Source organism: Somniosus microcephalus, chromosome 8, assembly GCF_052327205.1.
Source record: "Somniosus microcephalus isolate GS21.2 chromosome 8, FLI_Smic_1.0, whole genome shotgun sequence".
In the NCBI taxonomy this organism is placed as follows: domain Eukaryota; kingdom Metazoa; phylum Chordata; class Chondrichthyes; order Squaliformes; family Somniosidae; genus Somniosus; species Somniosus microcephalus.
Genome location: NC_140994.1, coordinates 267836955 through 267852408, shown reverse-complemented (window position 1 = coordinate 267852408; position 15454 = coordinate 267836955). Strand labels below are relative to the sequence as shown.

The 15454-nt window shown below is 48.3% G+C and overlaps 1 protein-coding gene across 2 annotated transcripts in view; it reads left to right on the top strand.

Annotated features, from left to right (window-relative positions):
* The window catches only part of flt4 (fms related receptor tyrosine kinase 4), a 361767-nt gene extending 346789 nt beyond the window's left edge, over nucleotides 1-14978 (top strand). For both annotated transcript variants that reach the window (XM_085996053.1, XM_085996054.1), the window contains 2 exons: nucleotides 4044-4129; nucleotides 13294-14978. In XM_085996053.1, the coding sequence (XP_085852179.1) occupies nucleotides 4044-4129; nucleotides 13294-13504 (297 nt within the window). In that variant the 3' untranslated portion in view covers nucleotides 13505-14978. The remainder of the gene's footprint in view (nucleotides 1-4043; nucleotides 4130-13293) is intronic.
* Nucleotides 14979-15454: the final 476 nt, after the last annotated feature.

Here is a 15454-nt window from a genome sequence, read left to right as displayed (position 1 = left end):
TAGGAATGAAAAATCAGCCAGGGTTCCTGCACATGCTGCCCGACTGGATAGTGGGTGAGGATGGGATCGGGTGAGGATGGGGTCGGGTGAGGATGGGATCGGGCTTTGCTTGGGAAACAAGGTCACTGGAAGGAGCAGGCGGTTAAGAAGGCAAATGGTATGTTGGCCTTCGTAGCGAGAGGGTTCGAGTACAGGAACAAGGATGTGTTGCTGCAGTTGTACAGGGCCTTGGTGAGACCACACCTTGAGTATTGTGTGCAGTTTTGGTCGCCTTATCTGAGGAAGGATGTTCTTGCCATGGAGGGAGTGCAGCGAAGATTCACCAGACTGATACCTGGGATGGCAGGAATGACATAGAAACATAGAAACATAGAGATAGGAACAGGAGTAGGCCATTCGGCCCTTCGAGCCTGCTCCGCCATTCAATGAGATCATGGCTGATCTTCGTCTGAGATCATAGCTGATCTTACCAGTTCAGTACCCCGTCCCCGCCTTTTCTCCGTAACCCTTAATCCCCTTAGCCTTCAGAAATATATCCAATTCTCTCTTGAAAATATTTATTGAATTAGCCTTCACAGCCCTCTGTGGCAGGGAATTCCATAGGCTCACCACTCTTTGAGTGGAGAAATTCTTCCTCATCTCTGTTTTAAATGATTTGCCCGCTATTTTTAGACTGTGGCCCCTGGTTCTGTGCTCCCCGGCCATTGGAAACATTCTCTCTGAATTCAGCCTGTCCAGGCCTGCCATAATTTTATATGTTTCGATGAGATCCCCTCTCAATCTTCTAAACTCCAGTGAGTACAAGCCCAAACTATTCAATCTCTCCTCGTAGGTCATTCCCGCCATTCCAGGTATCAGCCTGGTGAATCGCCGCTGCACTCTTTCCATGGCAAGAACATCCTTCCGCAGATGGGGCGACCAAAACTGTACACAATACTCCAGATGCGGTCTCACCAGCACCTTGTACAGCTGTAGTAAGGTATCCCTATTCCTATACTCGAACCCCCTTGATATGAAGGCCAACATACCATTTGCCTTCTTAATCGCCTGTTGCACCTGCATGCTCTCCTTCAGTGACTGGTGCACAAGAACACCCAGGTCCCTCTGCACTTCCCCATCTCCCAATCTATTGCCATTTAGATAATAATCCACCCTCCTGTTTTTACCCCCAAAGTGGATAACCTCGCATTTATCCACATTATAGTGCATCTGCCACGTATCCGCCCATTCCCCCAACCTGTCCAAATCGCACTGTAGCCTCCTGACATCCTCATCAGAGCCCACCCCTCCTCCTAGTTTAGTGTCGTCAGCGAATTTGGAAATATTGCATCCAATTCCCTGATCCAGATCATTTATATATATTGTGAACAGCTGGGGTCCCAGGACAGATCCTTGCGGCACCCCGCTGGTCACTGCCTGCCACTCCGAAAACGAGCCGTTTATTCCAACTCTCTGTTTTCTATCCGCCAGCCAGTTCTCTATCCACGTTAATACTTTGCCCCCAATCCCATGAGCCTTAATTTTGCATGATAATCTTTTGTGTGGAACCTTATCGAAGGCTTTCTGGAAGTCAAGGTACACCACATCCACTGGCTCTCCCCCATCTATTTTACCAGTTACTTCCTCAAAAAATTCCAGCAGATTAGTCAAACACGATTTACCCTTTGTAAATCCATGTTGACTCTGTCCGATCCTTTCCCCATTTGTCAAGTGCTCCGCTATTTTATCCTTAATAATGGACTCTAGCATTTTGCCCACAACCGATGTAAGGCTTACTGGTCTATAATTCCCTGCTTTCTCTCTACCCCCCTTTTTAAATATTGGGGTAATATTAGCTACCCTCCAATCCACGGGTACTGTTCCCGAGTCAATGGAGTTCCGGAAGATGATCCTTAGAGCATCTGCTATCTCCAGGGCCACCTCCTTAAGTACCCTAGGATGTAGTTTTTCAGGCCCCGGGGATTTGTCGGCCTTCAGTCCCCTCAACTTACCCAACACCATATCCCTAGAGATACTAATTTCTGTCAGCTCCTCCCTCTCATTAGTCCCTATGTTTGTCGATATTCCTGGGAGGTTATTTGTGTCCTCCTTTGTGAATACAGAACCAAAGTATGAGTTTAATTGGTCTGCCATTTCCTTATTCTCCATTATATATTCTCCCGAATCGGACTGCAAGGGACCGACTTGGGATTTTACCAGTCTTTTCCTCCTGATATACCGATAAAAGCTTTTGCAGTCTGCCTTTATGTTTGCTGCAAGTTTACTTTCGTATTCTATTTTCCCCTTCCTGATTAATCCCTTTGTCCTCTTTTGCTGTATCCTGTACTGCCCCCAATCTTCCGGTCTGGTGCTTTTTTTTGCCAGTTGATATGCCCTTTTTTTTGATTTTATGCTGTCCCTAATTTCCCTCGTTATCCACGGTTGAGTCACCTTTTTAGGTTTATTTTTATGCCAAACCGGTATAAACATGTTCTGGAATTCTTCCATTCTATCTTTGAATGCTTGCCATTGTCTATCCACTGTCAATCCCCCCAGAAACACCACCCAATCAATCTTACCCAATTCCCGTCTCATACCCTCGTAATTCCCTTTATTTAAGTTCTGGACCTTAGTCTCTGATTCAATTTCCTCACTCTCCATCTCGACTGAGAGCTCGATCATATTATGATCGCTCTGACCCAAGGGGCCTCGTACAAGAAGATTGCTGATAAGTCCCTTCTCATTGCACAATACCCAGTCTAAAATGGCCTGATCTCGAGTCGGCTCCTCGACATATTGGTCCAGATAACCGTCCCGAAAACATTCCAGGAATTCCTCCTCCTCAGAATTTTTACTAATTTGGGTAGTCCAATCAATATGTAAATTAAAGTCACCCATGATGACAGCTGTGCTCTTATCGCACGCTTCTCTAATTTCCCTTTTTATGCCTTCCCTCACCTCCATATTACTATTTGGAGGCCTATATATCACACCCACTAACGTTTTCCTCCCCTTGCTATTTCTCATTTCTACCCATACAGATTCCGTTTCATCCGAGTTAATATCCTTCCTTTCCATTGCATTAATCCCCTCCTTTACCAGCAATGCTACCCCACCTCCCCTACCTTTTTGCCGATCCTTCCTAAATATTGTATATCCCTGGATGTTAAGTTCCCAGCCTTGCCCACCCTGCAGCCACGTTTCTGTAATCCCAATCAAATCATACTTGTTTACCTCTATTTCCACAACTAATTCATCCACCTTGTTCCTAATGCTTCTAGCATTAAGATACAAAGCCTTCAGGCTTGCTTTTTTCACACTCTCATTATGAATTAGTTTGGCCCTTTGTGTTACTCTCCTTTGCTTATTGCTTCTCACCTTTCTACCATCTATTTCTAACTTCATATGACTTCCCTCTTTTCCACTACCTAGGTTCCCATCCCCCTGCCAAATTAGTTTAAATCCTCCCGAACCGCCCTAGAAAATATTACCCCGAGGACATCGGCTCCCTCACAGTTCAGGTGTAGACCGTCCCCTTGGTACAGGTCACTCCTCCCCAAGAACTGGGTCGATTGGGCTTATACTCGCTGGAGTTTAGAAGAATGAGAGGGGATAAAAACATAGAAACATAGAAGATAGGAGCAGGAGTAGGCCATTCGGCCCCTCGAGCCTGCTCCGCCATTCAATGAGATCATGGCTGATCATCCAAATTCAGTACCCGGTCCCTGCCTTCTCCCCATATCCCTTGATCCCTTTAGCCTTAAGAAATATATCCAACTCTTTCTTGAATATATTTAATGAACTGGCCTCCACCGCCATCTGTGGCAGAGAATTCCACAGGTTCACCACTCTCTGGGTGAAGAAATTCCTCCTCATTTCAGTCCTAAATGGTTTACCCCTTATCCTTAGACTGTGACCCCCGGTTCTGGACTCCCCGACCATCTGAAACATCCTTCCTGCATCTAGTCTGTCCAGGCCTGACAGAATTTTATAGGTTTCGATGAGATTTAATTTGCTTTCCCTTCAATTGATGTTTTCCGATTCCCGTCCAATCTTTACTTTAGGATAACCAGACAGACAGTGGGATGGTCCTCGCAGCTGAAGAGCTTGAGAAGATCGAGACCCGGCATAAAAAACAGATGGTGTTCAGGTGAGGCGGAGAGAGTCCGGGATGGGAGTGGGAGCTCCGGTTTCTCCTTGTTGTGTGCGTCTCGTTCTCTAATTAATTGTTCCATAAAAACACAGCCAGCCTCATCCACCTGACAACCTGATGCACTTCCGTTTCTCCAATTAATCATTGTGTGAATTTTTTGCTAATCAAGGTAAAAAATGCCACTGTTGGGGATAACAGGCATGGAGTGTGAGCTTCAAACACTCCCAGGGCAGGTACAGCTCAGGTTAGATACAGAGTAAAGCTCCCTCTACACTGTCCCAACAAACACTCCCAGGGCAGGTACAGTACGGGTTAGATACAGAGTAAAGCTCCCTCTACACTGCCCCATCAAACACTCCCAGGACATGGACAGCACAGGTTAGATACAGAGTAAAGCTCCCTCTACAGTGTCCCATCACACACTCCTAGGGCACGTACAGCACGGGTTAGATACAGAGTAAAGCTCCCTCTACACTGTCCCATCAAACTCTCCCAGAGCAGGTACAGCACGGGTTAGATACAGAGTAAAGCTCCCTCTCCACTGTCCCATCAAACACTCCCAGGGCAGGTACAGCACGGGTTAGATACAGAGTAAAGCTCCCTCTACACTGTCCCATCAAACACTCCCAGGGCAGGTACAGCATGGGTTAGATACAGAGTAAAGCTCCCTCTACACTGTCCAATCAAACACTCCCAGGGCAGGTACAGCATGGGTTAGATACAGAGTAAAGCTCCCTGTACACTGTCCCATCAAACACTCCCAGGGCAGGTACAGCACGGGTTAGATACAGAGTAAAGCTCCCTCTACACTTTCCCATCAAACACTCCCAGGGCATGTGCAGCACGGGTTAGATACAGAGTGAAGCTCCCTCTACACTGCCCCATCAAACACTCCCGGGGCAGGTACAACACCGGTTAGATACAGAGTAAAGCTCCCTCTACACTGTCCCATGAAACACTCCCAGGGCAGGTGCAGCATAAATTAGATACAGAGTAAAGCTCCCTCTAGACTGTCCCATCCAACACTCCCAGGGCAGATACAGCACGCGTTAGAAACTCAGTAAAGCTCCCTCTACACTGTCCCCATCAAACACTACCAGTGTAGGTACAGCACGGGTTAGATACAGAGTAAAAATCCTTCTACACTGTCCAATCAAACACTCCCAGGGCAGATACAACACGGGTTAGATACAGAGTAAAGCTCCCTCTACACTGTCCCATTAAACACTCCCAGGGCAGGTACAGCACGGGTTGGATATTGATTAAAGCTCCGTCTACACTGTCCCATCAAACACTCCCAGGTCAGGTACAGCACGGGTTAGATAGAGAGTAAAGCTCCCTCTACACTGTCCCATCAAACACTCCCAGGACAGGTACAGCACGGGTTAGATACAGAGTAAAGCTCCCTCTACACTGTCCCATCAAACACTCCCAGGGCAGGTACAGCACGGGTTAAATATAGAGGAAAGCACCCTCTACACTGTCCCCATCAAACACTCCCAGGGCAGTTACGGCACGGGTTAGATACAGAGTAAAGTTCCCTCTACACTGTCCCATAAACACTCCCAGGGCAGGAACAGCGCGGGTTAGATACAGAGTAAAGCTCCCTCTACACTGCCCCATCTAACACTCCCAGGGCAGGTACAGCACGGGTTAGATACAGTGTAAAGCTCCATGTACACTGTCCCATCAAACACTCCCAGGTTAGGTACAGCACGGGTTAGATACAGAGTAAAGCTCCCTCTACACTGCCCCATCAAACACTCCCAGGGCAGGTACAACACCGGTAAGATACAGAGTAAAGCTCCCTCTACACTGTCCCATGAAACACTCCCAGGGCAGGTACAGCATAAATTAGATACAGAGTAAAGCTCCCTCTAGACTGTCCCATCAAACACTCCCAGGGCAGATACAGCACAGTTTAGATACAGAGTAAAGCTCCCTCTAAACTGTCCCATCAAACACTCCCAGGGCAGGTACAGCACGCGTTAGAAACTCAGTAAAGCTCCCTCTACACTGTCCCCATCAAACACTACCAGGGCAGGTACAGCACGGGTTAGATACAGAGTAAAAATCCCTCTACACTGTCCAATCAAACACTCCCAGGGCAGATACAACACGGGTTAGATACAGAGTAAAAATCCCTCTACACTGTCCCATCAAACACTCCCAGGGCACGTACAGCACTGGTTAGATAGAGGGTAAAGCTCCCTCTACACTGTCCCATCAAACACTCCCAGGGCAGGTACAGCATGGGTTAGATACAGAGTAAAGCTCCCTCTACACTGTCCCATCAAACACTCCCAGGGCAGGTACAGCACGGGTTAGATACAGAGTAAAGCTCCCTCTACACTGTCCCCATCAAACACTCCCAGGGCAGTTACGGCACGGGTTAGGTACAGAGTAAAGTTCCCTCTACACTGTCCCATAAACACTCCCAGGGCAGGAACAGCGCGGGTTAGATAGAGAGTAAAGCTCCCTCTACACTGTCCCATCAAACACTCCCAGGGCAGGTACAGCACGGGTTAGATACAGTGTAAAGCTCCCTCTACACTGTCCCATCAAACACTCCCAGGGCAGGTACAGCACGGGTTAGATACAGAGTAAAGCTCCCTCTACACTGTCTCATCAAACACTCCAGGGCAGGTACAGCACGGGTTAGGTACAGAGTAAAGTTCCCTCTACACTGACCCATCAAACACTCCCAGGCCAGGTACAGCATTTGTTAGATACAGAGTAAAGCTCCCTCTACACTGCCCCATCAAACACACCCGGGGCAGGTACAACACCGGTTAGATACAGAGTAAAGCTCCCTCTACACTGTCCCCATCAAACACTCCCAGGGCAGGTACAGCACGGGGTTAGATTCAGAGTAAAGCTCCCTCTACACTGTCCCATGAAACACTCCCAGGGCAGGTACAGCATAAATTAGATTCAGAGTAAAGCTCCCTCTACACTGTCCCATCAAACACTCCCAGGGCAGGTACAGCACGGGGTTAGATACAGAGTAAAGCTCCCTCTACACTGTCCCATGAAACACTCCCAGGGCAGGTACAGCATAAATTAGATTCAGAGTAAAGCTCCCTCTACACTGTCCCATCAAACACTCCCAGGGCAGGTACAGCACGGGGTTAGATTCAGAGTAAAGCTCCCTCTACACTGTCCCATGAAACACTCCCAGGGCAGGTACAGCATAAATTAGATTCAGAGTAAAGCTCCCTCTACACTGCCCCATCAAACACTCCCAGGGCAGATACAGCTCAGGTTAGATACAGAGTAAAGCTCCCTCTACACTGTCCCATCAAACACTCCCAGGGCAGGTACAGCACGGGTTAGAAACTCAGTAAAGCTCCCTCTACACTGTCCCCATCAAACACTCCCATGGCAGGTACAGCACGGGTTAGATACAGAGTAAAGCTCCCTCTACACTGTCCCATCAAACACTCCCAGGGCAGATACAGCACGGGTTAGATATTGATTAAAGCTACCTCTACACTGTCCCATCAAACACTCCCAGGGCAGGTACAGCACAGGTTAGATAGAGGGTAAAGCTCCCTCTACACTGCCCCATCAAACACTCCCAGGGCAGGTACAGCACGGGTTAGATACAGAGTAAAGCTCCCTCTACACTGTCCCATCAAACACTCCCAGGGCAGGTACAGCACGGGTTCGATACAGAGTAAAGCTCCCTCTACACTGTCCCCATCAAACACTCCCAGGGCAGTTACGGCACGGGTTAGATACAGAGTAAAGTTCCCTCTACACTGTCCCATAAACACTCCCAGGGCAGGAACAGCACGGGTTAGATACAGAGTAAAGCTCCCTCTACACTGTCCCATCAAACACTCCCAGGGCAGGTACAGCACGGGTTAGATACAGAGTAAAGCTCTATGTACACTGTCCCATCAAACACTCCAGGGCAGGTACAGCACGGGTTAGGTACAGCGTAAAGTTCCCTCTACACTGACCCATCAAACACTCCCAGGCCAGGTACAGCATTTGTTAGATACAGAGTAAAGCTCCCTCTACGCTGTCCCATCAAACACTCCCAGGGCAGGTACAGCACGGGTTAGATACAGAGTAACGCTCCCTCTACACTGTCCCATCAAACACTCCCAGTGCAGGTACAGCACCGGTTAGATACAGAGTAAAGCTGCCTCTACACTGTCCCATCAAACACTCCCAGGATAGGTACAGCATGGGTTAGATACAGAGTAAAGCACCCTCTGCACTGTCCTGTCAAACACTCCCAGGACAGGTACATTACGGGTTAGATACAGAGTAAAGCTCCCCCTACACTGTCCCATCAAACACTCCCAGGGCAGGTACAGCACGGGTAAGATACAGAGTAAAGCTCCCTCTACAGTGTCCCATTAAACACTCCCAGGACAGGTACAGCACGGGTTTGATACAGAGTAAAGCTCCCTCCACACTGTCCCCTCAAACACTCCCAGGACATGTACAGTACGGGTTAGATACAGAGTAAAGCTCTCTCTACACTGTCCCATGAAACACTCCTGGGGCAGGTACAGCACGGGTTAGATACAGAGTAAAGCTCCCTCTACACTGTCAGATCAAACACTCCCAGGGCAGGTAAAGCACGGGTTAGATACAGAGTAAAGCTCCCTCTACACTGTCCCATCAAATACTCCCAGGGCTGGTACAGCACGGGGTTAGATACAGAGTAAAGCTCCCTCTACACTGTCCCCTCAAACACTCCCAGGACAGGTACAGTACGGGTTAGATACAGAGTAAAACTCTCTCTACATTGTCCCATCAAACACTCCCAGGGCAGGTACAGCACGGGTTAGATACAGAGTAAAGCTCCCTCTACACTGTCCCATCAAACACTCCCAGGGCAGGTACAGCACGGGTTAGATACAGAGTAAAGCTCCCTCTACACTGTCCCATCAAACACTCCCAGGGCAGGTACAGCATGGGTTAGATACAGAGTAAAAATCTCTCTACACTGTCCCATCAAACACTCCCAGGGCAGGTACAGCACGGGTTAGATACAGAGTAAAGCTCCCTCTACACTGTCCCATCAAACACTCCCAGGGCAGGTACAGCACGGGTTAGATACAGAGTAAAGCTCCCTCTACACTGTCCCATCAAACACTCCCAGGGCAGGTACAGTACGGGTTAGATACAGAGTAAAGCTCCCTCTACACTGTCCCATCAAACACTCCCAGGGCAGGTACAGCACGGGTTAGATACAGAGTAAAGCTCCCTCTACACTGTCCCATCAAACACTCCTGGGGCAGGTACAGCACGGGTTAGATACAGAGTAAAGCTCCCTCTACACTGTCCCATCAAACACTCCTGGGGCAGGTACAGCACGGGTTAGATACAGAGTAAAGCTCCCTCTACACTGTCCCATCAAACACTCCCAGGGCAGGTACAGTACGGGTTAGATACAGAGTAAAGCTCGCTCTACACTGTCCCATCAAACACTCCTGGGGCAGGTACAGCACGGGTTAGATACAGAGTAAAGCTCCCTCTACACTATCCCATCAAACACTCCCAGGGCAGGTACAGCACGGGTTAGATACAGAGTAAAGCTCCCTCTACACTATCCCATCAAACACTCCCAGGGCAGGTACAGCACGGGGTTAGATACAGAGTAAAGCTCCCTCTACACTATCCCATCAAACACTCCCAGGGCAGGTACAGCACGGGGTTAGATACAGAGTAAAGCTCCCTCTACACTATCCCATCAAACACTCCCAGGGCAGGTACAGCACGGGGTTAGATACAGAGTAAAGCTCCCTCTACACTATCCCATCAAACACTCCCAGGGCAGGTACAGCACGTGTTATATACAGAGTAAAGCTCCCTCTACACTGTCCCATCAAACACCCCCAGGGCAGGTACAGCACGGGGTTAGGTACAGAGTAAAGCTCCCTCTACACTGTCCCATCAAACACCCCCAGGGCAGGTACAGCACGGGTTAGATACAGAGTAAAGCTCCCTCTACACTATCCCATCAAACACTCCCAGGGCAGGTACAGCACGTGTTATATACAGAGTAAAGCTCCCTCTACACTGTCCCATCAAACACTCCCAGGGCAGGTACAGCACGGGTTAGATACAGAGTAAAGCTCCCTCTACACTGTCCCATCAAACACTCCCAGGGCAGGTACAGCACGGATTAGATACAGAGTAAAGCTCCCTCTACACTGTCCCATCAAACACTCCCAGGGCAGGTACAGCACAGGTTAGATACAGAGTAAAGCTCCCTCTACACTATCCCATCAAACACTCCCAGGGCAGGTACAGCACGTGTTATATACAGAGTAAAGCTCCCTCTACACTGTCCCATCAAACACTCCCAGGGCAGGTACAGCACGGGTTAGATACAGAGTAAAGCTCCCTCTACACTGTCCCATCAAACACTCCCAGGGCAGGTACAGCACGGATTAGATACAGAGTAAAGCTCCCTCTACACTGTCCCATCAAACACTCCCAGGGCAGGTACAGCACAGGTTAGATACAGAGTAAAGCCCCCTCTACACTGTCCCATCAAACACTCCCAGGGCAGGTACAGCACGGATTAGATACAGAGTAAAGCTCCCTCTACACTGTCCCATCAAACACTCCCAGGGCAGGTACTGCACGTGTTAGGTACAGAGTAAAGCTCCCTCTACACTGTCCAATCAGACTCTGGGACAGCATGGCTAGTCTTTGATACTGTACAGGGGAATGGCGCAGCAATCTAACCTTAAACCTCATTAATTTGATCATCGTTCTCTTGCTCAGCGTTAACATCTACCGTCTTACATCTACTTTCTCTGCTCCTCTTTAACATTTAATAATAATCTGGATCGCGTGACTCGTCAATCTTTTAATCTGTCAATAAACAAGTTTAGTTCTGAGTCTCTCATCCCACCTTAGTGTAGCGGGCTAGAGGAACAATTCACATTCTACAAGATATAGTCTGGTTCTCTCATGCCAATCGCTATACAAGGGTAAGCGAAAATAAATGTGGGTCCCTCACAGGCTGAGACAGGAGAAATTATAATGGGGAATAAGGAAATGGCAGAGAAATTAAACAATTTCTTTGTGTCTGTCTTCATGGAAGACGCAAAAAACTTCCTGGAAATAGTGGAGAACCAAGGGTCGAGCAAGAATGTGGGACTGAAAGATATTAGTATTGGTAAAAAAATAGTACTGGAGAAATTAATGGGACTGAAAGCCGATAAATCCCCTGGACCTGATGGCTTACATCCTAGGGTTTTGAAAGAGGTGGCTATAGAGATAGTGGATGCATTGGTTGTCATCTTCCAAAATTCCATAGATTCTGGAACGGTTCCCACGGTTTGGAAGGTGGCAAATGTAACCCCACTATTTAAGAAAGGAGGGAGAGAGAAAATGGGGAACTACAGACCAGTTAGCCTGACATCAGTAGTAGGGAAACTGCTAGAATCTATTAAGGACGTGGTAACAGGGCACTTAGAAAATAATAATAGGATTGGGCGGAGTCAACACCGATTTATGAAAGGGAAATCATGTTTGACGAATCTGTTGGAGTTTTTTGAGGTTGTAACTAGCAGAATAGCTAAGGGGGAACCAGTGGATGTGGTGTATTTGGATTTTCAGAAGGCATTTGATAAGATGCCACACAAGAGGTTATTAAACAAAATTAGGGCTCATTGAATTGGGGGGTCCTGGCATGGATTGAGGATTGGTTAACGGACAGAAAACAGAGAGTAGGAATAAACAGGTCATTTTCGGGTTGGCAGGCTATAACTAGTGGGGTACCGCAAGGATCAGTGCTTGGGCCTCAGCTATTCACAATCTACATCAATGATTTGGATGAGGGGACCAAATGTAATATATCCAAGTTTGCTGATGATACAAAGCTGGGTGGGAATGTAAGTTGTGAGGAGGATGCAAGGAGGCTTCAAGGGGATATAGACAGGCTAAGTGAGTGGGCAAAAACATGGCAAATGGAATATAATGTAGAGAAATGTGAAGTTTGGTAGGAAAAATAGAAAAGCAGAGTATTTTTTAAATGGTGAGAGATTGGGAAATGTTGGTGTTCAGAGGGACCTGGGTGTCCTTGTACACGAATCACTGAAAGTTAACATGCAGGTACAGCAAGCAATTAGGAAAGCAAATGGTATGTTGGCCTTTATTACAAGAGGATTTGAGTATAAGAGTAAAGACATCTTACTGCAATTATATAGGGCCCTGGTGAGACCACACCTGGAGTATTGTGTACAGTTTTGGTCTCCTTACCTAAGGAAGGATATACTTGCCATAGAGGGAGTGCAGCGAAGGTTCACCAGACTGGTTCCTGGGATGGGGGGATTGTCCTATGAGGAGAGATTGAGTGGACTGGGCCTATATTCTCTCGAGTTTAGAAGAATGAGAGGTGATCTCATTGAAATGTACAAAATTCTTACAGGGCTTGACAGGGTAGATGCAGGGAGGATGTTTCCCCTGGCTGGGGAGTCTAGAACCAGGGGTCACAGTCTCAGGATAAGGGGTCGGCCATTTAGGACTGAGATGAGGAGAAATTTCTTCACTCAGAGGGTGGTAAATTGGAGGGCTGTGGAGGCTCAGTCGTTGAGTATATTCAAGACAGAGATCGATAGATTTTTGAATATTAAGGGAATCCAGGGATACGGGGACCGGGCGGGAAAGTGGAGTTGAGGTAGAAGATCAGCCATGATCTTATTGAATGGCGAAGCAGGCTCGAGGGTTCGAATGGCCAACTCCAGCTCCTATTTCTTATGTTCTTATGTTCTTAATACGTCCCAAGCTGCTTCAGAAGCGATTATCAAACAAAAAATTGACAACGAGCCACATGAGGATATTAGAAAAGGTGATCAAAAGCTTGGACAAAGAGGTAGGTTTCAAAGGAGGAGAGAGAGGCGGAGAGGTTTAGGGAAGGAATTCCAGAGCTTAGGGCCCAGGCAGCTGAAGGCACGGCCGCCAATGGTGGAGCGATTAAAATCGGGGAAGAGGCCAGAATTGGAGGAGCTTGGAGGGTTGTAGGGCTGGAGGAGGTTACATTGATAGGGAGGGGAGAGGCCATGGAGGAGCTGTGTGTGTTTGTGTGCGAGCAGTGGCCAGAGAGGGAGAGAGGGCCACATCTTGCTCCAACCCTTTAGGCTGTAATTTTAACACCTCTTTCTTTTCTGGTTTCACGACAGTAAACCCCCGGGTAAAAGCGCGGACGTGGCCTCCGAGTTGTGCAGACGGCCGGACCGGTGTAGGTGCAGATCAGCCTGGTGCCCCGCGGCCTCGGGGCAGGCCATTCACACCAATGACTATGGACACCTCTCGCATGGCGCTCAGGAGCGCCAGGGAAGAAGTGGGCTGCCCGCGGACCCCGACACCCTGGATACCAACTCCCCCTTCTAGGACCCGACCTCCCCCCCACTCCCACGGGACGAGTCTCTGCAGGAATCGCCGTTCACTGCATCAGCCTTTAGACTTTTAGACATCAACATTTAGACTTTGTACCGGCGAGCATTCTTGCTCACTCTAAGCAGTTCTGCCGCTGGAACTGTTGTGAAGTGACTGATTATCAAGGGAACCGCAGAGGTAGATTTTCGACAGAAAATGCTGGAAATACTCAGCAGGCCAGGCAGCATCCGTGGAGAGAGAAACCCTTCATCAAGGGTCCCAGACCTGAAACGTTAACTCTGTTTCTCTCTCCACGGATGCTGCCTGGCCTGTTGAGTATTTCCAGCATTTGCTGTTGTTATTTCAGATTTCCAGCATCCGCAGTATTTTGCTATTGTGTTGAGGTAGATTTTCAGCTTAGCTCCCGGGTGTATAACTCGCCCCTTATACAAACCGCCCGGGTTCTCAATTGCAATTATTCCACCACAAATGACAATTGGGCGGTTTCTATAACTAGCTGCCCGGCGATCAGTTTAAAACCTTCCCCAATTGTGTTGGAGGACTTTAGCTTACCAGAAAAAAATTATATATATATATTAATAACCAGATTTGTAATACCGACTTTATTCAAAGAGTCCTTCTGAAAGTTTGTGGGTTTTATATTTTTTTTCCTCTAGTCTTATTGTCGAGTTTAGAAATTCACTGGGAATCCGCGTATTTTGATAATTGCGATTTTAGAAAGGGTTTAACTTTGAACTTTTAAAGGTGTTTGTACACAGGCCCCACACTGGGTGAGGCGGGGACACCCAGCCTCTCAGTGTCGACTATTTACCGTGAGATCCTTAATGTTTGTATGAGGAACGTCTGTACGGTTTCACTTTAGATAGCAAGCCGCCGAAACCGTCCCTCTTTGAGAAAATTCGAGAGATTTCCTTATCTGGAGTATTGTTTAACATTGAGATTTTGATCTGTTCAGTATTGGTGTTCCGGACTCTCCCTTTCCCAATCTCTCTCACCTGACTGTCACCTACTGCTGGCCTGTACCTGTGCTACCGATTTACAAGATAAAAGCAAAACCGCCGGATTGTCCGACCCTCTCAATATCTCGGACACTACAGAAAAGGCGCTGAAATTAATACACAGAGAAAACAAAGCAAGAAAGAACTCTCATTTCTCCAGCACCTTTCACCACCTCAGGGCCTCTCCAAGCGCTTCACAGCCAATGAAGTACTTTTTGAAATGTAGTCGCTGTTGTAATGTAGGAAACGCGGCAGCCAATTTGCGCACAGCAAGCTCCCACAAACAGCAAAGAGACAAATGACCAGATCATCTCTTTTTTTATATAATATTGATTTAGGGATAAATAGTGGCCAAGACACCAGGAAAACTCCCCTACTCTTCTTCGAAATCCAGACTGTGCTCCTGTCTAGCCCCGACCTCCAGACTGTGCTCCTGTCTAGCCCCGACCTCCAGACTGTGCTCCTGTCTAGCCCCGACCTCCAGACTGTGCTCCTGTCTAGCCCCGACCTCCAGACTGTGCTCCTGTCTAGCCCCGATCTCCAGGCTGTGCTCCTGTCTAGCCCCGACCTCCAGACTGTGCTCCTGTCTAGCCCCGACCTCCAGACTGTGCTCCTGTCTAGCCCCGATCTCCAGGCTGTGCTCCTGTCTAGCCCCGACCTCCAGACTGTGCTCCTGTCTAGCCCCGACCTCCAGACTGTGCTCCTGTCTAGCCCCGACCTCCAGACTGTGCTCCTGTCTAGCCCCGATCTCCAGACTGTGCTCCTGTCTAGCCCCAATCTCCAGACTGTGCTCCTGTCTAGCCCCGATCTCCAGACTGTGCTCCTGTCTAGCCCCGATCTCCAGACTGTGCTCCTGTCTAGCCCCGACCGCCAGACTGTGCTCCTGTCTAGCCCCAATCTCCAGACTGTGCTCCTGTCTAGCCCCGACCTCCAGACTGTGCTCCTG